This window comes from Curcuma longa, chromosome 19, assembly GCF_044706935.1.
Source record: "Curcuma longa cultivar G26 ecotype Majalengka, Jawa Barat chromosome 19, ITB_CL_G26_1.1, whole genome shotgun sequence".
Classification (NCBI taxonomy): Eukaryota; Viridiplantae; Streptophyta; class Magnoliopsida; order Zingiberales; family Zingiberaceae; genus Curcuma; species Curcuma longa.
Window position 1 is genome coordinate 70,365 of NC_133879.1, and position 24,468 is coordinate 94,832.

The 24,468-nt window shown below is 36.4% G+C and overlaps 3 protein-coding genes across 7 annotated transcripts; 2 read left to right on the forward strand and 1 right to left on the reverse strand.

Moving 5' to 3' along the window:
* Positions 1–3,062: 3,062 nt before the first annotated feature.
* LOC141812572 (uncharacterized) lies at positions 3,063–5,229 on the forward strand. The gene is made up of 4 exons (XM_074700579.1): positions 3,063–3,425; positions 4,099–4,309; positions 4,436–4,503; positions 4,775–5,229. The coding sequence occupies exons 1-4, from the start codon at positions 3,378–3,380 to the stop codon at positions 4,970–4,972; spliced, it is 525 nt and encodes a 174-aa protein (XP_074556680.1). The 5' UTR covers positions 3,063–3,377; the 3' UTR covers positions 4,973–5,229.
* Positions 5,230–7,311: 2,082 nt separating this feature from the next.
* On the forward strand, positions 7,312–16,936 carry LOC141812574 (DNA-binding protein BIN4-like). Of its 3 annotated transcripts, none has more exons than XM_074700580.1 (11): positions 7,312–7,681; positions 8,351–8,561; positions 8,688–8,755; positions 9,027–9,074; positions 9,428–9,545; positions 10,597–10,643; positions 10,742–10,768; positions 12,584–12,659; positions 13,158–13,273; positions 15,804–15,905; positions 16,787–16,936. In XM_074700580.1, the coding sequence occupies exons 1-10, from the start codon at positions 7,634–7,636 to the stop codon at positions 15,900–15,902; spliced, it is 858 nt and encodes a 285-aa protein (XP_074556681.1). In that variant the 5' UTR covers positions 7,312–7,633; the 3' UTR covers positions 15,903–15,905; positions 16,787–16,936. The 3 variants fall into 3 exon arrangements, with proteins under 3 accessions (XP_074556681.1, XP_074556683.1, XP_074556682.1); XM_074700582.1 differs by lacking the exon at positions 16,787–16,936 and adding an exon at positions 16,524–16,628; XM_074700581.1 differs by lacking the exon at positions 16,787–16,936 and having other exon boundaries at positions 15,804–16,029.
* A 1,625-nt stretch (positions 16,937–18,561) lies between these two features.
* LOC141812658 (protein CHLOROPLAST IMPORT APPARATUS 2-like) lies at positions 18,562–21,633 on the reverse strand. 3 transcript variants are annotated; one of them, XR_012600321.1, is made up of 4 exons: positions 19,953–21,633; positions 19,350–19,459; positions 18,970–19,074; positions 18,562–18,749 (listed from the first exon to the last, which is right to left on the reverse strand). XR_012600321.1 is itself a non-coding variant. In XM_074700675.1 (3 exons), exons 1-3 carry the CDS (start codon positions 20,994–20,996, stop codon positions 19,032–19,034), a joined length of 1,197 nt encoding a protein of 398 aa, XP_074556776.1. In that variant the 5' UTR covers positions 20,997–21,633; the 3' UTR covers positions 18,779–19,031. The 3 variants fall into 3 exon arrangements, 2 of the variants coding, with proteins under 2 accessions (XP_074556776.1, XP_074556775.1); XM_074700675.1 differs by lacking the exon at positions 18,562–18,749 and having other exon boundaries at positions 18,779–19,074; XM_074700674.1 differs by lacking the exon at positions 18,562–18,749 and having other exon boundaries at positions 18,779–19,074; positions 19,304–19,459.
* Between the last annotated feature and the right edge of the window lie 2,835 nt (positions 21,634–24,468).

The following is a 24,468-nucleotide window of genomic DNA, read 5'->3' on the forward strand; positions in this document are numbered from 1 at the left end:
AATGACAACAGTACTGCTGTTTAATTTTATAAGGTAAATGATAATTATCGAGCTCGGGCTTATGCGTTTTGATCGATTTATGAATTATCTCTTCTTCAGCAAAAAAGTGAAACTCGTCATCCTAATGACCCCACATGATTAGCCCTACGATCATCTATGAGGAGGTAAATCGAAAAGCTGTAATTGATTACGACAGAAAAAGATATTGCCTCAACTTCGTTGAGATTTGATTCTTGTCTACTTCAATAATTCTGTTCCGTTGTAATTCAACTATGCCCCAAAGGTAATTTATGAATTATCTCATTTATTGAACAAGTTGTTATAGTAATTAATATTGGAGAATCGGATTAATAACGAATCAAAGGTGATATATTCAAAGTCATTGGACATGTTCCTACTTAGAGATAATTTATGTCTATTAAAGGTAGACACAATGACATTAGAGTATGAGGTTCTACGACATATTAAATAGGCCTAATACTCGTTAGACAGCCAAATAAGATCATGGTTATGATTTAAAATTATTTAGAGTTGGTCGTCGACTATCTCAAATTGACTATTTGAGAAACTAAAGAAATAATAGATTTACTTATATTTATAGTTAGAAAACTCAAGAAATAAATGGGGCTGGAGTTCACCTTAGCCCAATGATGACTCCGCCTCTGAGGCTAGGTCAAACATTTGCACAAGATGAATGAGGTTGATCTGCACAAGATGAATGAGGTTGATCTCTGATCCTTGTGATAATAATGGGAATGCAAACTCTAGTTATTAACCATGCATATCTAAAATCAAAAGTGAAGATCCAATTCACCATCTAGAGATTAAACAATAGTAAATGAGTCACTGAAGGGATCTTTCTTTGGTTGAGATTGTTCAGGGTGCTCTACTTTCTTCACGAATTTCTCTTCATAACTATTCTTGTGTTGTTCATAAATAGATTTTATTTTTATACTTAGAGGTGAACATTGGATCAAACCAAAATTAATAAAACTAAATTTATCATTTTAAAAAAATCTTAATATATTTTTATAAATTTTTCACTTTAGTTTTAAATTTTGAAAGAAATTTTTTTCAACCCACGGGCCAAACCAAGCTCACAAACCCATTAAGTTTTTCACTTTAATATTAAATTTTAAAAGATTTTTTTAACTAATAGACCAACCCAAACCCACCATTGGCTAACCTATACATTGGTCATGAGCCATAACGGGTCAACCAACCTGGATCCGTCTTAAAATGAGTTGATAAAATTTCAACCTAACTTACTTAAATTATTTGACGGAGTGGGCCAACCCAGCATGCCTAATCCAAATTGATGACTCTATCTCTATTTTATCTTTGAGCGGTATATCATGTACTTGTATTTTATCTCTATTAACAGTTGTCTTACAACTGATAACTTTCTCCTTTTATATGTGCTCAACTTTTTCTGAAATCTATCCGATTGATTTCTTCTATTAGTCGATTGATTTGATCAACGACCAAATAACAAATTTTGAATCTTCTGAAATACTATTTGATTTTATCAAAATTTTAAATATCAATCAAATTGATTTGCAGAATTAGTCGATCGATTAGGCTAATCGAAAGACTAGTTGAATCGATTACCTTATGTTCGCTTTTGAAACAACACAAATCAATTGATGACCCTGATTAGTTGAATTGATTCATTTCTATTAGGTTCAGTTGATTGATATTGAGTAAAAATATAGATATCTAAACGAGCTCCGTTTTACACCTAAGATCACTTCATTATGATATCCGAGTCAAAAGTTATTACCTTCGAATATTTGCTCTGTGGGGACTTTCTTGTTGTCTAATATCCGATCAACCTTGACCTGGAAGGACTTTTCTCGTTGTCTAGTATCTGATCAACCTTGACCTCCCGAGACTTTCTCGTTGTTTAGCATTTAGTCAATCTTGACCAGTCGGGATTTTCTCGTTGCCTAACATCCGATCAACCTTGATCTATCAGGGCTTTCTCACTCATGTCAAGTGTCCAGTCCTCGTGATCCACTTGAACTTTTTCTTATCAATTTTCTATTAAACTTTGGTGATCGATCAATGTTGATCCACTTAGAGTTTCCTCTTGTTAACTTTCCGTTGGACTTCCGATTACCAAGTGTCTAATCAACTTTGATCCATTTGAATTTTCTGTCTCGTGTCAAGTGTTTGACTTTCCATAACCCATTTGAATTTTTCGTCTCATAATGTGTATGGTCTTCTATGACCCATTTTGATTTTTTTTTATCAACTTCTCATTGGACTTTCGATCACTAAGTGTCCATTCCACCTTGACCCACTTAAACTTTTTGTCTCGTGCCAAGTGCTCGATCGTCTATGACCCACCTGATATCTCACTTTACCACCTAATATAAACGTCGAAATCTCAACTTAAGCCAACTTAAACTTGGTCAACCTTAATCAAAGGTCGATTACACCAATAAAAACTTTGAGCAAAAAATAAAAAGATGCTCCTTTATTTTTAAATCATCAAAAGATGCTCTACTTTAATTTTTTTATTAATAAATATATCACTTTAATATTCTGTCGTGTACACTTACCTAAATGTTATTCAATATTTATTTCTGATCTAAATTTTGAATCGATCGGGCGCATTATAGTAGTTATTATTTTATAACTGATATAATATAAATTTTTATTTAGGTTATAGTAATTATGAAATCGTAACTATTACCATGCGAATTTTTATCATTCTTGTTTATATTATTAAAAATTATGATTCTGTAATTAATATAACATATCTGATCATTTAAAAATGAAATAAAAAATAGTAATAATTAATAATATTAAAAAATAATAAAATAATTATACACGATTTGAAAAAATTAATATAGAATGCCCCGATTTGAAAAAACAAAGACGGCTTCTAGATTTTTGTCTTAAAAACTCTTCATTCGTTCGATCGAGCAGACGATACACGATCGTGCGACGGGCAACTTTCCGGGTCTCACCCCTCGCAGCCCCTGCCCCTGCCCTCGCTCGCTATCATAATTCATAAACCCTACGTTTCCGCGACTCAAGCCCTTTCTCTTCCCAATGGCGACACCCCGTCCCACTCCCTTCCTCGATCGCAATCGTCTGCCTCGTTGCTGACTTCGACTGCACTCCCACTCTCCCGAGGACAACGGCCATGAGGATTATGTAGCAGGAACACCCGTCAGTGACCGCGATGATCACAGACTCTCCGCTTTCCGGTCTCCTCATCGGACACGAATATTTCCTAGGCGAAGGCATAGCGCCCCTCACGGCTACCTAGACCTTGCACTGAGACCCATCTTCCACTTTCTCTCAGTGAATCGAGAGGAGGGGCAAAGGCAAACCCTCTCCGAACCCCAGCCCAGTCTGCAGCAATGAGCGACTCGCGCGAAGGATCCCCCGACTGGCTGCGATTGTTCCAGGTGCTCTTACTTCTTTCGCCGCCAATATCTCTTCACATTTGCTCTTGTATCGCTCATGAATAGGTTTGGTTCTTGTTTTCTAGATGAAGGTTAGCGGAAGTGAAATTAGGGTTTTAAAAATCCGTATTTTCCTACCATTTTGTTTATTTTTTTAAATTTCCTTATGAATCTTTAAAAGCATAGCAAGATCTTTAAGTTGTGAACTTAATTTTTAATCAATCCTTGATTCTATTGTAATATTAGGGTCTGCCTGCATGCCGAATTGTTCACTGAGTCCTTGTATCATAACTAGATGAGCTATGGGTTTTTTTCTTATCTGGAACCTGTTTGGTAAAATACTTGTCGCTGCTTCTGTTGTTAGAGTCAGTTCAATTTGTCTGATTGGCACGTGATGTCACTATCTCAGAAATCTCATAAATTTGTTCAATATTAAGTTAAAATTCATGTATAAGACCCTTATTAGCCGGGAATCCAGACACAGTTTTTTGTTTCACAATCAACTGGGTATAAGCGGTACTCAGTCAGATTTAACACGTAGGAAAAGTAATATTGAGCTGAATGTTGGAGCCTCTGCTCCCATGCTACTAAGTATGTGCATGATTTTAAAAGCATTCAATGCACATTAGCCGGAATGGCAATTATTCTAGTTTGACACGTTGAAAAATTTGAGCAGCCTCCAAGCATGGATGTTGTGACAGTATCTTCTGGGTCTGATTCCTCTCCAGTAAAGCACCCCAAAAGGTCTGCTCATGCAAAACAAGAGCCAAAGGCAAGGAAGAATGAACAAGATTCCATCAAAATTGATGTTGGTGAAGAAAACCTTCTAATCAAGACTGAGGAACCAACAGATGCAAAACATGAGAATAATCAAATTTTGAGCCAAGGTAAAACAAATTTTTATGCGCCTAGTAAATGAAACATTGCTTAGGTGCCATCTTATTTTTAGTCTCAATTTTCTACTACTGCTGTTTCATTTAACCTTTAAATTTGATGAATATTGTTTGAGATAGATGCTTCGAGTCCAAATAAGAAGGAACCAATTGAAGAAAACACACAAGAGAAACCTGCAGGATCTTCTGTAAGATACCACATCCTACCACTAATTTTGCTCAGCTGAATGATTTCAAGAAATGTTTTCTTTCTTCTCTTTGCTGTCAACACTGCTCACATGACCAAATGTGAATTTGAGTTGCAAGTTAGAGTGTTCCCTTTCTAAACAGCAAATGGTATAGGATATTAGGATTTGATATGCTTGTTGTAATTTATTACTGCTTCTCCTTGTCACTTCCTTTTTTTTTTGTTGCCTGCTTGCTTATTATAGTATAATGAATATCCCTTCTGTATTTCAGGTCTCCAGGTTACCTTTAGTGTTCACAGACAAAGTACAACGTTCCAAGGTATTTCTTGTTTTTGAGTCCGTGGACACACGCATTGAGGAGCTACGCCAAGAGATGACTAGCGGCTTCGCTGCCATGGATACTCGTTTTGACGAGTTGCGTCAGGAGGTGGTATGTGGTTTTGACCGTTTGACCTCTCTGGTTGAGTGATGGATGCTCGGTCCTCATCCACCGCCGGCCTCTGCTTCAGAGCCTTCCACTGATGCTGTTCCGCCACCGATGGATGCTGATTGATTGTCAGTGTCGTCGTTCTTTTTGTACTGCTTTCTGACATTTACTATTACTTTGATGTTATGTTGCTCTTTGTGTCCTGTCTATGACTTTTGTTTGTGGTTGGTGTATGGTTCATTCAGGTTGTGTATGGATATTTTAGTTCTTTTATGGATATTTTGATGCATATTATATTATTTGTTTGTAATTGTTTCTATGCATGATTGTCTTGATATCTTTCCGCTGTCGCGTTATCTGATTGGATATTTGTTGGTTGTTGATATATGCATGATTTTAGGGGTAGGTCTTGCCGTCTTCAATGTATCTCTTTAGAGTCATGTGGTTCTATATTGGATATTGACTTTTTGCTATTTGTCAAAGGGGGAGAAAGGTGCTCTAAGGTTGTTGGGTTGTCAAATATCAAAAAGGGGGAGATTGTTGTTGCAATAATGCCCATAAGTTATGTTTTGACGTTTGACACCAATAAACCTTAGAGCACACGATGAGATATTTAACTTGTGTGTTAAGTGTGCAGGAAAATCCTTACGGAGTAAGGCAAGTGGAGAAAGTCCAAGAGGAAGTTTTGGCATGAGGAAAGTTCTTGCGGGTGAGAAGATCGAAGGCAAGGCAAAGGAAAAGTCCAAGGGTCAGGGAGCAAGCTTTTGGCACGGGAAAGCCCTTACGAGGTAAGGCACATGAAGATCAAGAAGGTCGACGACCAGAATCTTGATCAGGTGAGGAAAAATTCATTTCAGTCATATTTCACTGTTACCAGTCGACTGGAGGGTAAGCTCAGTCGACTGGCACCAAGTATTATGTCTGATACACAGGTTCAGTCGACCGATACACGGGCCAGTCGAGTCAACTTTATAATTAGTCGACTATATTTTAAGTCTAGTCGACTGAGGCAACACAGAAGGCTGAAGGCCTCGACTGGACATTCACGTCAGTCGACTGAGGTCAAAATCAGTCGACTAAATGGAAATTCAGTCGACTGAGTTTTGAATTCTGATGAAAATCAGACGTGATATCAGCAGTTCAGTGGCCGTTGTCGAGGTTTGACCACATGAGTCGACTGGAGTGGTAAATCCAGTCGACTGATGGCCTAAAAGCTGAGCTGGTATAAGAGATGAGGGCACTTCGTGGAAGAGGCACTAACTCTCATTCAAACTCCAAGCTCCTGTGCTCTAGTGATCAAGCAACCACTTGGTGTTCAACCCTAAAGCTTGGAGTGTTCTTGTGAAGAAGAAGAAGCTCACTACGTTGTAATCATCTTTTCTCTTCTTCTTCATTTGTGTACTTCATTTGTGTAGCTTGGTGTAAGAAGGTTTCTCTGCCTTTGGTGTTTTGACCGAGAAGGAGAAGAATAGTGGAAGAGTGACTGAGTGAAGATCCTTGGATTAGTCGCCTCAAAAGGCGGATACCAAGTAAAAGTCCTTCTTGTTAGCATTGTTGAATTGTGAGCAGGGTAGAGTTGTCTCCTTCATCGACAAAAGTTCGAAGAGAAGCTATTCAACCCCCTTTTAACTTCACAAGGTCCTTACAAGTCTATGACCCACCTGACATCTCACTTTACCACCTAATATATTGATCAAATATCGAAATCTCAACTTAAGTCAATTCAAGCTTGGTCAACCTTAATCAGAGGTCGATTATACCAATAAAAACTTTGAGCAAAAAATAAAAAGATGCTCTTTTATTTTCAAATCATCAAAGTTGTCATACTTTAATTTTTTTTTATTAATAGATATATCACTTTAATATTTTGTCATGCGCACTTACCTAAATGTTATTTAGTATTTATTTTCTATCTAAATTTTAAATCAGTCAGGCACGTTATAGTAGTTATTATAATAGTTATTATTTTATAACTAATATAATATAAATTTTTATTTATGTTATAATAATTATGAAATCGTAACTATTACAATGTAAATTTTTATCGTTCTTATTTATATTATTAAAATTATGTTTCTGTAATTAATATAACCTATCTGATCATTTAAAAATTAGATAAAAAATAATAATAATTAATAATATTAAAAAATAATAAAATAATTATACACGATTTGAAAAAATTAATATAGAATGCCCCGATTTGAAAAAACAAAGACGGCTTCTAGATTTTTGTCTAAAAACTCTTCATTCGTTCGATCGAGTAGACGATACGCGATCGTGCGACGGGCGACTTCCAGGTCTCAACCCTCGCAACCCCGGCCCCTGCCCTCGCTCGCTATCGTAATTCATAAACCCTACGTTTCAGCGACTCAAGCCCTTTCTCTTCCCAATGGCGACACCCCGTCCCACTCCCTTCCTCGATCGCAATCGTCTGCCTCGTTGCTGACTTCGACTGCACTCCCACTCTCCCGAGGACGACGGCCATGAGGATTATGTAGCAGGAGCACCCGTCAGTGACCGCGATGATCAGAGACTCTCCGCTTTCCGGTCTCCTCATCGGACACGAATATTTCCTAGGCGAAGGCATAGCGCTCCTCACGGCTACCTCGACCTTGCACTGAGACCCATCTTCCACTTTCTCTCGGTGAATCGAGAGGAAGGGCAAAGGCAAACCCTCTCCGAACCCCAGTCCAGTCTCCAGCAATGAGCGACTCGCGCGAAGGATCCCCCGACTGGTTGCGATTGTTCCAGGTGCTCTTACTTCTTTCGCCACCAATGTCTCTTCACATCTGCTCTTGTATCGCTCATGAATAGGTTTGGTTCTTGTTTTCTATAAAAAGGTTAGCGGAAGTGAAATTAGGGTTTTAAAAATCCGTATTTTCCTACCATTTTGTTTATTTTTCCTTTCCTTTTGAATGTTTAAAAGCATAGCAAGATCTTTAAGTTGTGAACTTAATTTTTAATCAATCCTTGATTCTATTGTAATATTTGGGTCTGCCTGCATGCCGAATTGTTCACTGAGTCCTTGTATCATAACTAACGAGCTATGGGTTTTTTTCTTGTCTGGAACCTGTTTGGTAAAATACTTGTCGCTGCTTCTGTTGTTACAGTCAGATCAATTTGTCTGTTTGGCACGTGATGTCACTATCTCAGAAATCTCATAAATTTGTTCAATATTAAGTTAAAATTCATGTAGAAGACCCTTATTAGCCGGGAATCCAGACACAGTTTTTTGTTTCACAATCAACTGGGTATAAGCGGTACTCAGTCAGATTTAACACGTACGAAAAGTAATATTGAGCTGAATGTTGGAGCCTCTGCTCCCATGCTACTAAGTATGTGCATGATTTTAAAAGCATTCAATGCACATTAGCCGGAATGGCAATTATTCTAGTTTGACACGTTGAAAAATTTGAGCAGCCTCCAAGCATGGATGTTGTGACAGTATCTTCTGGGTCTGATTCCTCTCCAGTAAAGCACCCCAAAAGGTCTGCTCATGCAAAACAAGAGCCAAAGGCAAGGAAGAATGAACAAGATTCCATCAAAATTGATGTTGGTGAAGAAAACCTTCTAATCAAGACTGAGGAACCAACAGATGCAAAACATGAGAATAATCAAATTTTGAGCCAAGGTAAAACAAATTTTTATGCGCCTAGTAAATGAAACATTGCTTAGGTGCCATCTTATTTTTAGTCTCAATTTTCTACTACTGCTGTTTCATTTAACCTTTAAATTTGATGAATATTGTTTGAGATAGATGCTTCGAGTCCAAATAAGAAGGAACCAATTGAAGAAAACACACAAGAGAAACCTGCAGGATCTTCTGTAAGATACCACATCCTACCACTAATTTTGCTCAGCTGAATGATTTCAAGAAATGTTTTCTTTCTTCTCTTTGCTGTCAACACTGCTCACATGACCAAATGTGAATTTGAGTTGCAAGTTAGAGTGTTCCCTTTCTAAACAGCAAATGGTATAGGATATTAGGATTTGATATGCTTGTTGTAATGTATTACTGCTTCTTCTTGTCACTTCCTTTTTTTTTTGTTGCCTGCTTGCTTATTATAGTATAATGAATAACCCTTCTGTATTTCAGGTCTCCAGGTTACCTTTAGTGTTCACAGACAAAGTACAACGTTCCAAGGTATTTCTTGTTTTTATTAACATATAGGTTATGCAATTAAAAAGGGTTCTGTTTCCCTTTAATATATCATATATTACCAGAGTAGAATAACATTTGATCCTTCCAGTTCATGCCTTGCCATTTTTCTGATAGGCAATGCATTCCTTTATGAAAAGCTATCCATGCATTAGGTGTTTGACGCTTGAGTCAAATGTTGACCAAACAGCATAGAAAATATTTCATTAAATTTTCTCCACATATTTTTTGGTTACATGTAATTCATATTTTTTTGTTTTAGTACGATACATGATACTGAGTTTGGTGCATTAATGTTATTCGAATTTGATAAATTTGTTTTAATTGCACTTACTCAGGCACTTGTTGAATGTGATGGGGACTCCATAGATCTTAGTGGAGATGTAGGTGCTATTGGACGAATCGTAATGTCAAATGGTCCTACTGGGAACAATGAATTGCTCTTAGACCTAAAAGGTTAGTATTATTTAACTCTTTGTAATTTTTATGTTTTCTTTCTTCTCTTCTTCATTCATCATAGTATGGAATTGAATGCGGCTCCTTTCCCTTTTTTTCCTATTTTATTTTGTTATTTAAATCTCACTGAGTTTAGTTAATGATTTCCTATCACATGTTCATCATGAGACCATATTCTTCACTGTTTCTTTTTGACTTCTCTTTAAATAATAATTATTTTTTACACAAAAGTCATCAACTTTCCTGAAAACGAGAAAAAAATAACTTTTTGTTACTTGGAAAAATATTGCCAAACTCTTTTTCACAAATGAAAAGGAAATTGGCAAAGTTAGCTTTTATTTTTCTCAACAAATGCAAGCATACCTTCTCCATTTTTTAGTGTTATGAATGAGCTATATAAGGATTTGATAATTATGTCATTAACACATTATTTTTTTCCTGGATCAGTGCTATATTTCATTTCTTGGTAAATTATTATGTTTTGTAAATATAAGTAACATATTTATTTATTTGTTAATTATAAGGACCACATATATTTTCATTAGCAACTTTCGTATAAACATGCAGTATATTACATATGTGGTACCCAACTTTTATATGCTTTTTAAAACATTGAAATTTTTTTAAAGATCTTAACCATTATGCAGCTGGCAAATTTTTTTTTTAACGTGCTCAATTTACCTCAGATTTTTATGCTTGTTTTATAAAAAAAAACATTGTGAATTTGATACAATATAGATGCTACTGGTTCTTTCAGATTCTGGATAAAGTTGAAGCATATTGAAGTTGATGAAAAGGTTATCATTAGGATTATGTCCTTTTATGAATTGCTGGAGTAGAATAAGCTATAGGTTTTTTATGTGTGTTTTGATTAGTTTTAATCTTTCCTTTATTTTTGGATAAACTTTTGTTCTAGTTTTTTTTTTCTTTCTTTGCATCTATTATACTTCACTAGTTTTTGCCCTACATGTTTATCCATGAGATTCATTTTTTGCTGGCTTGAAATTCACCCATTACTAGCATTTGATATTTTTGTTACTCTTTGTCACAGGGACTGTATATAAAACAACAATAGTTTCTTCAAGGACATTTTGTGTTGTATGCTACCCACCCATTTAAAGTTACTTTTATGATTAAAAACAAAAATGCTTTTGAAAGAATTATCTGACTAATTTACTTGTTTCCTTTTTTTTTAGGTCAGCATAGGACAGTCAGAAGCAAAGGTTTGTAATCAATGTGTTCCTCAATATGCTCTATCCATTGCAAACAAATATTAGAAGGTTCTATATTGTGTTTTAAGTTGAATGAACTCAACTCACAACTGCAAATATATTGAAGCTCATTTATTTTCACTGAATAAGTGTTTTAGGAGAATGAATACCTTGTGTTTTTAGGAGAATGAACTCTAAAAAAAATTGACCATTCAAAAAATCTCCAAACTGAACTAGAAAGAATACTTCAAATTTGGAGAATTAATTCAGTAATTCTTGTTTTGAAAGAATAACACATTTTTCCAAGCCAAGAAGATCATTTTTCACAATACTCTTGTAGCTTGAACTAATTGGTGAGTTGATTTTTCAATTCAATTAGTTCAACTTATTTGGTCATTCTAGGTCAATGGTGATGCCATGCATTTGGTTCAAAATAAGAATAGGGAGATAGAAATACAATAATAAATAATGGCAAATGACGAAATATAAATAACCAAAGTATGTGAATTTAAATATGTAGCACAAAAGAATTAGAAATATTTAGTTGATATAACCTTTCTTAGGTATAATCTAAAATGAATAAAAATAAAAATTTACAATATATGTGAATGAAAATAATTTGAAGGAATATAAAAATAAATTTAAAGCATAAAAATATAAATATTACATTAAAATTGTTAATAACAAATGAGAAAACTAAAAATAGGATGGAGGCCACTATTAGTTCACATATGTTGCCAAGCTTGGTTTGTGTGATGTTCCTTTTTTTTTAAAAAGAAATCAAGTGCCAAATACTGAATAATTTTCAAGAAATGTATTTTGTTATCAGTTCCAGTATTGTCAATGGTTCTGGATTGGCCGCACCCTTTTAATCTCCTAGTGTTGGCACAAATTAATGCAGTTTGAAGTTTGAACCATGCTGACATTTTGGACTGGACTCATCCTTTTCTGCCCTACCATTTGGTTTGTTGACTTTGAAAAATAAGAATATAATGAATTCATAGAATTTAGGTTTTATTTGACTGTAATTGTCTCAAATTGGGTTTTGTAAGTTCTATGTTTGTATCATCCAAAATGGGCTGAAACCAAGGTTGGCATGCCCCATATAACAATAATGTGATTGTGTGTGAGAGTGCTTCCATATATTGATGATGATGTTACATTTGTTGCTACTATCCTAAAACTAGTTTTTCATCCAAAATTAAAAGCTTATCTAAACAATATTACCTTGGAAGTTGTGTTATGTGAGTATTGCTAGACAAACATATGGTTTTTGACATTCTTGGTTCAGAGTTTTTGTGGTTTATGGATATTTTTGTGACAAATATTCACTTATCCCATGTCTTGACCATCATAAGTAAAACATTTGACCAAGGGATCAAACCTGTAACTTTCAATTATTCTTTTAACAGTTTTATTTGTTTTGGACATGATAATTTAAATATCATGGTCCATCAGTTCTCACATGTTCCAGTGATGATCATTCAGAATGCAAGAAAAGTGTTAACTTATAATTTATGACACCCATTTTGAGAAAAGAAAGAACTAAATAAAATCATCTGGCCCCTACTCATTCAATTTAATGGTCACGATCTTTTCTCAACCATCTTGTATTTTTGTCCCTGAATCTTTATCATTTAATAGTAATAGAGCTGTTTTTCTAGATTTTTGTAGCCGTCCCTTGAGATACATCTATTTGTATGGGCATTCTAGCTGATGACACTGAAATCCAGTTATTCTTAATGCACTCATCAAATGACTTTCTAGAGGATATGTCCCATTGTTCTGTAATACAAAAGTGATCATCTCGATTCTCTTTATGGACAGATAGAGGCAATCATGAATGATTTTATACAGTTGGAGCCAAAGTCAAATGTATTTGAAGCTGAGACAATGGTTGAAGGTAAAGTTATATATTGAATCTTCTATCATGTTGAAACTTTAGTTTATTGTGGATGATTGTTGAAGAATCTGTATCCAGAAACATGCTGTTTGCAAACTGTTGGGTGGATGCTTCTTAATATCAACTTTTTTTTTCTTTTTCTTCTGTTTATTTGCTATCTCATATTTGATTCTTTCCGATTGTCTTTGGTATTTAGAAGGTTGTAATAGGCCAATTACTTTTAGTTTAGCTTCGAGCTTTACAGTTTCGGTTGGTTCTTATCTAATGCTGCTTTATTTGAGACTGCATAAATGTTCTGTTTTTTTGTCCATCTCAGATCTCCATTACAATCCTCTCTCTTTGTTATAATAATATAGAAAATTCAGAATAAATAGTTGGATTTGATACTGCTTGATGATGAAACTATTTGCAACATATGCTACAATTGCAGTTATCATTTATCATAATTCATTCTTTTATCCTACTGAACTTTTAACTTGAAGCTCTATTATTTTGCAGGAACACTTGATGGTTTTTCATTTGATTCAGAAGAAGAGACAGATAAGGTAACAAAAAATCCTGCTCATCAAAGTGATCAGACAAATGCAGATGCTGATCATACAGATAAGACCAAGGTAAACTATGACACCACTGAATTCTACAGCCTAAATTTGTATTCATACCATTGCATAATAAGAACATGAAGATATTGACAACAAATCATATAATTTGAAGTTTTTGTCTTGTGACTAGGGTACATTGATTTTGCAAGTTTTTATACGTACCTCTTTGATATGCCTGATATTTCAGTTTAGTCTGCTTACAGCCGAGTTTCTTCAGTTTTATGATTTATTATGGCTTACTAACATACTAGTTTTTTTTTTTTTTTTCAAATTGCAAACTGTGTGCACTGACGCCACCCTCCTGATGACTTCACTTGGTCATACCATTATGGTCAAACCCTTCTATAAGAGAGGTGTAGGTTGCCCTCATACAAAAGCAGTTTAAAACCGAATTAAACTGACTAATATTGTATGCAAGGAAAATATAGAGAGTAGCATAGGATGAAAATGTCTAAACTAAGGTTCACCAAAAGGATTTAACTAACCCCTTTGCAATACTCAATTGGTTAAAATAATCCTCTAATTGCTGCCATTGAACATAACAACAACAATAACTCCCATGAAATGATTCACTTGTCTTTGATACATGAACATGAAGTACCATCACAACCGAGCACTTGTATGGAAACACAGAGCATGAACAATATCTCTGAAGCTCAAAACGAAGATACTAAGCATAAAGTTAATTAGTTGCCTTGAAGACCTCTCCAATCTACCCAAACATTACTTGATCGGTTTCAAAGGGCTGTTGATGGCACAAGCTTTCTTAATGGAGTTCATGGCTTTGAGTAGAGGAAGGGGGTGATGGGACAAAGTTCAACTGTGGATCACAAAGGAAATCAAAAACATCTACAACACTCGATACTTTCTGCTTACAACTGGAACCAACACAACAGAAAGTTCTAAAAGAGACAACTCAACGAAAGGGAAAAGCTCACTGGCAAGGAAAGATGACGGTTGCCGCCAGAACAAAACTTCTATGTAGCAGTCACTGAGCAAAAGTCAAGGGATCGTAGCCCCTAGGTAGCTGGCGGTGGAAGGAATGTCAGTCATCACTATTTTGTCTCTTGACAACTGCTGACCAAGAGGGGTTGCGTGCAGAAAATACCTTGAAGTGGGAGGTGCTGTTTGAGGAATTCACCACAAATTTACATGAGAATGGGCTGAATAACGGCCTATGTTAGGGTTAGCTCAACCTTACCTTCAGTATAAGGACTTCAAAAAGACACCTGAATAGCGACACTTTCGGTGGCCACCACATGTATTACCTTGGGAAAATGAAAAGAGGAGAGATCATGGGATTTAAGAGCACCCTCCATCGATCTTGATGGGAATGCAAACCAAAGCATTGCAAATGATTGTTTCTGTTGGGGGTCATAAATTATTTGAGAGTAATGAAGGTTGGAAACGCTTGCAGAGATCACACAAGTATGGGTGGCTGTCGAGGTCATGCTCGAACTGGTGAGGAAGATACCAGCCACAAGGGGTTTACACAGAGGAGACAACATAGGAGGCTGTGAGAAGGGAGGGTGATCGCGAGGGTTTCACGAATGGGGCGGTCATTAAGAGATGCCTTTGGAGGTTGTGCGGAGAGGAAGGGGTATTCGTCACATTGGGAGTGAGTGAAAATGATGGTTCTGCATCGTGCGCTATGCTGAGGAAAGAAAAAAAGACCAATACCATGAAGTGACTTTAACAATTGGTGGCACCAATACCATCTGTTGGCACAACATTGATATTGTTTTGTTCTAGCCAGGGTTTGGTGCTCCGCTTGAATGAATTTTTAATCCTTGTCATGATGTACATCCTTTATAATTGTTTACTATTTACAATTATGTTATCAGCTGCTTGATTGACTATTTTCTGAGGCTCCTTCAAAACAACATGTGATATTTTGTTCATTTTTTTGTTTCACATTCCACAGTGAGTCTGAGATGGCAACTTTATTTCTTCTAACTTGATTCACTCAGTTAAGCAGGGCAAATCATAATTATCTCTGAGATTGCATCTGAGTTTCCCCAACTGTTCAAGGAGATAATTCTGCCTATTGTGTGCTGTTAGTGCACTTGCTTTTTTTTTTCACACATATCTTTGGATGAAATATTCAGGTTTAATGGAGGTTTCAAATATTGTCATCAATCATACATTTGCATACTAAATTATAAAAACTGAAATATGCTAGAAATCCTAACAATTTTTTTCATAGTCTTATTGTCTCTTTGGTTGGGTTCTTACTAATATGCAACAGCAATTCCTGTATAGTTTAGTTTTTTTTTTCTCCCAGTCAAGATAGAAGCCAAGAAATATTGGTAGCTGGTTAGCAACAGATGAACTTTTAGTATGTACCTTTTGTCAGCTTTATTGATGCAGTAAGCTGTGTATGAATGTTCTAGGATTTCTGTAGCATTTCTTTCTATTGCCTTCCAACTTGTGGCAGACATCAAGTTGCCTTAATTCTTCTCTTTTATTTTTTTTTTTGAAAAATGCCTTTTCTTTATCCTGCACTGTATTCACAATGCTAATGAGTCTTCAATATTTGCAGGGATCCGTGCGTAAGAAGGCAAAAATGATTGCCCCACCTGCTAAGAAAGGCTCAAAAAAACCTCAAGTTTTGAAGAGAACTAGAAAGTCAAAAAAATAGATGGTTTGCTTAATTTTCATTACCCACAGTTACAATTCCTTGCCTATTGTCTTTGGATAATCTTTTTTACTACCATCAGTTATCACCCAATTATTAACGACTAGTATAAAAATAAATTTAAAATCTCTTTCTGCATTCTTCTTTGCATATTCTGGCTTCATGATATCATTTTATTTTTGAGTATTATCATGATTAACAAGTATCAACTTGTAGTCCAACATGATTACAAATGTACAATATGATTTTTACATTTAAAATACTTTTACTACATGAATAACAGTTTGCAATATTAGTCAATATTATGTAACTCAACAAACATGATATGATAACAACACTAGAAACATTTTATGCATAGGAGTACAAGAATCAGATAAGTCTGTATGGAAGTAGTAACAATAGTTTTTAGCTTCAAGTTTGGTATTCTTCCAACCATCTTAGCCCAACCATTTAAAGCTATGTTAGCTTAATGTAATATCATCGACTAGGTAGGTCAATGTATATATAATCTCATAGCATACCTAATTCTTTCCCGTGTCAAAACATTAAATCAATTAATCAGTCTCAGTTTCTCGCCACAAGTATTAAGTGTTACTCAAATTTTACTTTGTTTCTTGATTCCAGTATACTTGGACAACAACACATCAACATCACATTATTCGTTGGAAGATGATACTCTTTTTTGTTCTTTTTTTATTTCCACAAACGAAGCAAACTCTTTTGTTTTTACATGGGCTTTGTTGGGACGTCTTATTGTTCCCAGTAATAAACTTGGATACACTGTGACCCCCTATGACTTGCACCACCTTAGGCTTGTCTTAGTTTTCCTCTTTAATTTGTAAGGTATTAGTCAACTCTTGTCTGAAAATATCTTCTTGTGCTTTAAGGATATTTTAAGTTCTTCCAAGGTGGTTCTTCATTGATGATGGATTTTGCCGCAAAGGATTCGCTCGAGCTCATTTTATCTCTTATTTCGTTAGCTCATTTTATCATTATTAACCATGTGAAAATTAGTAAACTGTAATCGCAATAAATTTTTTGCTCGCCACGTCTTTGAATATAAATATTTCGTCTAACATTTTCAAAAGTTCCCTTGTCATTTTGCCATTGTGTGATGTTGGTTAAGTGTTGAATATATCCTCCAGCACCAAATTGTAAACACTTCAAGTTGTCTACTCCCATTTTCAAAACATTTTATGTTCAAAATAATTATATTTTTTTTCTAAAATTGATGAATATTAAATGTACTATTGGCAACTTTTAACAGTTCTATGAACTTTTAAAGTTAATTAATTTATTGTCTTATATAAAGTCTTCAAAATTTATCATGTGATGAACATTCTTGTGAAGTTTATTAACTGATAACGTATACATTTAGCGATTAATCCTTGAAAAAATAGTAATGGAAGTGAAATTTTTGTATTTTTCTTCAAAAGAATTTGCCTTGAAGATTACACAGGCGGTTAAAGAATTTTGAAAACAAATTAATAAGAGATAATCAGGTGGATGGGTTAATTTAATAGAAAACTAGCCAACTATCTAAGTTGCCTATTAATCAGTTCATTAGCTTAGTTTATTGACATTGCGACGAACACATTAGTTTATTTGCTATGATGCATCACCTTACACATCAAGTGACTAAGTTAAATAAATAACGTTGGCCAGACGTCTGGTAGGATTCATTTATATTTTTTGATTTATTTTAGTGGTTGATGAGAAATTTTTATAGGATTGGATCTCTCACTTTTAAAATTAGTCAGGGTGTATGATGTGTGGGGGTATTTGGGTTTAGTGAAGGCAACAACTATTGTGGTGGTGTCTTTTGTTTGTAGCAAGTCAAGCATCACGAGGGTATATACTTGTTGGTTAATTACGAAACCTTTGGTTCCAGAGAAAAGTGTTGTTTGAATTTAGGGAGACTAATTTAGATTATAAATGAATTAAATGTTTGTAAATAAATTTGATATTATATTCGATAAAATTTATTTATATTCATTCAAGTATAAGAATATATAAAATAAATAAAGTTGAATACTAATGAACTTGATTAGTTAATATTCATAACCAATTAGCAGCTATAAAGAGAACAAACATTTTGTGATTTGTGAAGGAATATATAGTGAAGAGTTAGACTTGAAATACTTAAGTACCAAGTCAATGTGATTCATTTTGTTCGTGCAATGAAAGAATTTAAGATGCTCAATGGCTATAATTATAGCACATTCATGATCAACTATAACTTTCTCGATTTACCTTCTTTACAGATGATTATAAGATTGATCGTGTGAGACTGTTAGAGTGGTGGATTCCATCTTTTATCAAAATTGAAGAGATAAAAATTCATAACAAAGTGGGCAATATAGATTTGAAGATAAAGCAACTCCTTCCAAGAGTAGCATCAAATTGTAAATCCATGGCGCAATAGGAGTACATCAAGGCACTCTAGAACAAACCATTTCAAAGATCATTTGTGTTACAAAAATCCAATGTAAAATTTTCAAATGCAGTAGTTGCAATATGATAATTCAAAGAATCCCTACATATCAAGAATGCCCCAAGTCCATGACTACGTAAACTAGTGTCTGGCTTGTAAACTCACAACAACCTGCAAGTTTTAAGACAACTTTTCTTTAAATAAAACAAGAGAAAAAGGCTCCAGAAAACTGCATTTTCACAAGGTTTCTTTTTAATAAACATAAAAGAGTGTGCTCCGTGGCCTCAACGTTGTGGCTTTTCCCATATAATGTTTGCTATGGCATGAAATAATCTCTCTTCCTCAGGTTGTCTTGCTCTGGCTTTTCTGTTGTTCCTTTCTGGAGTAACTCCCTGTTGCAATAAGCTATTGCAAACCTAACCAACCAATTATCAAGTTATTAAACCAACCACTGAATGAAACTTTCTCCAAATCATTTTTTCTGCTTATAAAAAGACATATAACTTTGGCCTTTCAAAACACTCAGGACAATCGACAAAAGTCTTAAAAAGGATTCACTTCAAATCTAATCCCTGCCCACTACTTTGCTATTTACCCATTTCAATAATTATAAGCACATAGAAGCTCAAAGATTACCCCCAAACTTTGCCTTCTTGAGGTGCAATGGCCCCAGGTCATGAAATCACTGGCTTTCTTCTTTAATTGCCTGCCGGTGAAGGGGTAGATTCCTCATGGACCTGCCTGCAAAAGCAGAAATTGGATCTCACAAGCCAAGCATGAAAAATCAGAATCAAGTCATAGAATCAATGTAATCGACAACTTACACAGCATAAGTTTGGAGATTATACTAAGAAAAAGCATGAAGCTAAGTCTAGACAGGTTAGTCGACATGGGTTTATCTCTCTGTTGATCAAACGACACAATCGCAGTACATGAATCACAAATGAAGAAGTAAATGTCTAACACTCACTTTCTTCCTAGGTTGTTTATCTGCATTCATCTTTTGCACCTGGTACCTGATTTTCTTAGAGAAAAGCCTGCTCCTCCGCTTCTCTTTGCACTTCGTTACACTTGTTTCCCTTTCCCCACTGGCATCGGGAAGAAGGTCGAGGTCCGCCAACTTAGCCTGCAAAAAATGCATACCATAATGTCAAACAAAGACATGATTTCACCAAATAACCAATAACTCTTTTCTCTTCATGTCAAGTCCTTAACAAGCAAATAATGAAGTTCACAATTTTTTACAGCTGAAGTTTCTGGCAATTCTAAACACCAAACTCTGTCCATTCCTTGAGTTTGCAATTTCCAGACAGTTGCAATGTTGTGCCGATCAAATAGTGATAATTATCATATTAGCTCTAGCTTAAATTTTAGCAAATGCCTCAAATTGTGTAAGGTGCTTTTGCTTAAAGTTCAATGTGGAATACAGTGTAGTTTAATTTTGTTTTGCCTTGTCCACTTTAATTACTTCACCATGTTCCCCTTTATCTTTGCTTTTCTTTTGTTCTCTTCCCCACCTTCCTACTTTCTTCCTTTTTTTCCTAGGAGCTAACACCATAAAGAAAAAAGGTGAAATTTGAGATCAATTTATGCTTCTTCAGGTGAAGTAAAGCATTTACCAGAGGATTGGCAGATGACTCCGGTGACTCGAGGAACATGGAGCTGCGGTCTGACCATTCCTTAAGCACCTCCTCATGATTCAGTTTGAGCCCCAAACTAGCCTTCAATTTCCCTTTTGGAGTATCAGTAGAAGCTGTTCTATTGGTAATCTTCTCGTAGCACATTTTCTCCTTCGCTACCTTCTTTTTCTTCTTCTCTGATGCTGCCTTTGATGCCGGAGGTTTGGAGTTCGGTACAATATTTTGCACCGGCACCGTTGGAGTTCGCCACCACTCGCAGTCGTTCTGGGCCTTCAGTGCCCACTGTAAGTTCCTCTCGACTCCTAGCCCGAGCCCAATCTCGAGCTGATCAGTATGGCTGCCGCTGATTCTACATCCGACGAGGCTATGAAGAAGGGGATTGATAGAGGAACTGCCACCGAGAAGTTCACCACTGTTGTCCTGCTCGGAGGGGGTGCTGACGCTGAGGTTGCCCATGATGCTGTCGATGCCTTCCTCAACCTCCTCCTCGAGGATGGACTCCGCATCAAAGTCATCGTCGAATGGTTCAGGCGAAGTAGGCTCAAAGGAGCAGGTGGCACTGCCGCCCACTGGGCTCCTGCAGTCCTTGTCGGCCGCAAACCTGTGCTTGAACTCGATCTGGGCGGCGGCGGCGGCGGGCTCCTCCAGATGGGGCTTGCGGAGGAGGAATGCGGCGTCGAAGAGCACGGGAAGCGGAGGGAGGAGGAGGTCGGATGGTTCTGGGAAAGAGAAGTGCCTCACCGAGCTCTTGGAAAGCTTCTTGAGGCCCTTAGTGGAGAAGACGTTTGGGTAGATAGTGGAGAGGAGGGCGGCGGCCTCGTTGTACGTCTGGTTGGGGCGCTTCCGAGGCGTCCTCGCCTTCTTGATCGAGATTGCGAGCGCCGAGTTGCTCGATTCCGAGAGCGTGGAGGAAGGCGAGGTGGTGTTAGAGGAGCGGGACGACGTCGGTGGCGGAGGTTTCACCAGGTCGAGGTCGAAGCCATAGGTCCGGCCGCCGCCGCCACCGCTGAGGCACGATGACATCGCCGCCTACTACACCTTAAATTTCAGATATTTTAACAGAAACCAATCAAAATCTTGCCCCCGAACCCAAACCTTCAAGAAATCGCCCTGTGGAAACGATCCAAATCCAAGTGGAGAAAGGGGAACGAAGAAAAAGCGAACAAATTTGGTAAGCAATCAAAAACCCTAAACCCCACACCGGAAAGCGAATCCAACGAGTTGACTCCACTCACGAACCAAAAAAGGGGAGAAGACTATCTCCGGAATCCAGATTCGAACCTGAGCAAGAGATCAAAGACGAAGATTGGATCACTAGCTCAAAATTCAATCTTTTAGAACGAAGAAGAAGCAAGAACAACAGCCGGTGGAATCCAGGCCGAAAAGTCCAAACTTTTTGATTCCGATGATTCCAAAGCTTCAACCTTCCATCCGCCGCCCATCCAAAAACAAAGAAAATCACACACTTCCTTTTTCTCCTAACGCGTCAGGATGGAAACCACTTCCAGTTGAGCAAAAAGGGAAGCCTTCTCCATCAGATTAGATCTAACGACAATGAGTCTGCGATGGCGAAGAAGTTTGTCCAAGAAGGCAATAGGACAAAAAAGGAAGGAAGGAAAGGGCAAAAGGCGTCGGCAATCACGAGAAGAACCTTTGACATGGTTCAGCTACAGCGGCATCCAGATGGAAGAGCAGGCAACGAACCGGGAGGTGCTTTAAAAGGGCGAAGAAAGAGGAACAACGACAACACCCTGTATCGTCGTCATCTGCTGCGCCATTGGACCACTGCAGGCCCTGCTCCTCCTCCATTGCCCATTGGTCGTTTACCTGCTGCTCTTCGTTCTGGGCTTGTTCTCTCAATCCGTTCTCTAACTCTTTTGCCCCATCACTTCTCGCCCTCTCCCGATTTCATCGTCATCGATGTCTCTTTAGGCAAATCCGTAGACTGGCCAACTGCACCAGGCCTGAATGCTGTCAATCCTTGCTCCGCTTCTCACAAGGTCAAATTTGGCAAATTTGCATGTGTGATTCTTTCACTGTGAAATGCCAGTATTTGTTCTTGGGCGATGCCACAGCAAGATTTTACTTGCTTGCTTCACCTTGTTGGTTCAGCTCTAAGCTCCAACTCCTCTGATCCTTTATGAGCATTGAGTAACATCATAACTCAGCCTCTCCAAACCCGAGGAGCTTGTCAGCTGCAGTTGAGAACTTTTCTGGGCACAGATATCGCGTGGTTTACTTTGATTTGATTTGTAGGAAGTAGGTCGTTTCGTTGTCGCGAAACTCTCCACGAAGTTTGTGTATGTTTTCAACAGCAGACATTTATCTTTTCTACAAAGGTGGAATCTGTCATCTTAACGGTCTCACACGATCGACTTCATGACCATATGTGAGGAGGTAAATCAAGAAATTACAATTATTAACGACACAGGAGAGTATTGTCTGGCTTCGTCAAGATTTGAACCCTTATCCTCTTCTGCAAATCTGCTGCATCGTAACCAACTCAACTATGCCCCAGGAGCCACAGACATTTATCTTTTGAACATAGCTGGGATGGTTATACGAAATAAAATTATTAAAAAAGTAAAAATTTAAATTTCAATGAAAATGAGATAATATTTTTCTCCGTTATGGTTAACTATAATTTTTTGATTTACCTAAATCATAGATGATTATGATCAACTGTAACTTCTCGATTTATCTCCTTATAGATGGTGGGATCGACTAGGTGAAACTACTAGGATGATAGATTTCATCTCGTAGACATTTATTTTATACAACTTATTTATTTTATAATTTTTTAATTAATATGTAAAATTATAAATAGAAATAAATCGATCATAATTAGTTAATTTAGATTATTATAAATTAATTTTTAATTGTTGTATGGTTGTCTATTTATTCAATTAAATATGAGAAAAAGGCCATCGAGCCATTTAATTCACCTTTAGAGTTATAAAAAATTTTATCTGTTCTTTTGGAGTTTCAGGTATAAGCTTGATCTAGTTTCATCATTATTTTGATTGAGAGGAAGGATCGGTCAAATCGCGGCAGGTCCTTCCTCAGCCGATCTCCGACCATAATTTGATCAAAATCTAGCCATGATTTGATTGGGAACGCGCGAGTGCTACTGTCGTCCGCATTCTGGTCAAATTGCGTAAGATTCCGATCACAATCCGATCGGAATCCGATGCCGATCGACACACCGACGAGTGATGCGTCGATCGTGCCCGGGCCAATGGCCGGCGGTGGTCGGACGACGCGGCGATGACGGCTGACAATACCGGGGGTCAAGGGCGATGCTCACGGACGCGCACGTAGCAGGCTCTTGAGTAGGTTCCTCGTGTCCGTTCATTAGATGTTGATTAGGAGACGTGATGGCCAGTCGATGTGGACTATCCTCCCACAAACGATGTATGACAAAGCAGGAAAGGTAGGAAATGAGCATTAATTGTACAATTTCAACAACAAAATAAGGCAACAACCCCAAAGGAGTAAAGTGTTTTTAGATAATATTAATAAAAACATTTAATCTTTTAGAAATTGACAACGACTTAGAATTCTTACCAATTAAATTAGTTGTTACTCCTTCATCTGGTCAAGAATAATAAAAGAGAGGATAAAATAAATTTTCTCAATATATTTCATTGATAAATAAATAACTTATTTATAGGCTAATAATTTACTCACTAATCTACTAATCCTAATTATACTCCTCTAACTCCATAATAAAGTTATTATCCCATTATCTATCATACATTAACTCAACTACATAACCGTTAGATTAAATATATTGAACCTGGATAATTTCTAAAATCATTAATTAAAATATGTCAACTCATCAACCTACTAACACACTAATAGAATCAACCCATTATTTTTCTGTAACATATGATATATTTTCTATGAGCATATAAAATTTCAGAATTTTTGAACAATTATATTATCAAACGGAACTCATGTATTTTAAAATTTAAAAATTACTTAAAATATATTTCCGATGAAAATTAATTTTTTATGGTTAAAATTTTTTTGATCTTTATTTAGTTAAAATTTTAAAAATTCTTTATGATACGAAGACTTAGTATCATATTTTTTTCTCTCTCAACCCTAGTATTTTTATTGTTATCAAAAGAGGGAGAAGTTAAATATTAGAAATTAGATATACAGGTAGGAATTAGGCATACATGCAGGGGAGTATGTGTTATTATGATATTATACTTGTTCATGGTTTTATTATGTTTATTATTATTTTTTTAATTTCAAACTTAGTTTGACCAACATAAAAAGGGTAGATTATTAGTGCCCAAGTGGATTTTTGATATGTAATCAAATAAGTTTGAAATTATATCATGTGGTATTTGATATGTGTGTTTAAGTGTAAAGGAACTTAAGAGATTACACGTAATATCCAGATAGTAGACTTTGGCAGAAGACACAAGCGAGCGAGAAGGATGACACAGGAAAGGAGCCGACAGGCTCAGTGCATTCGAGG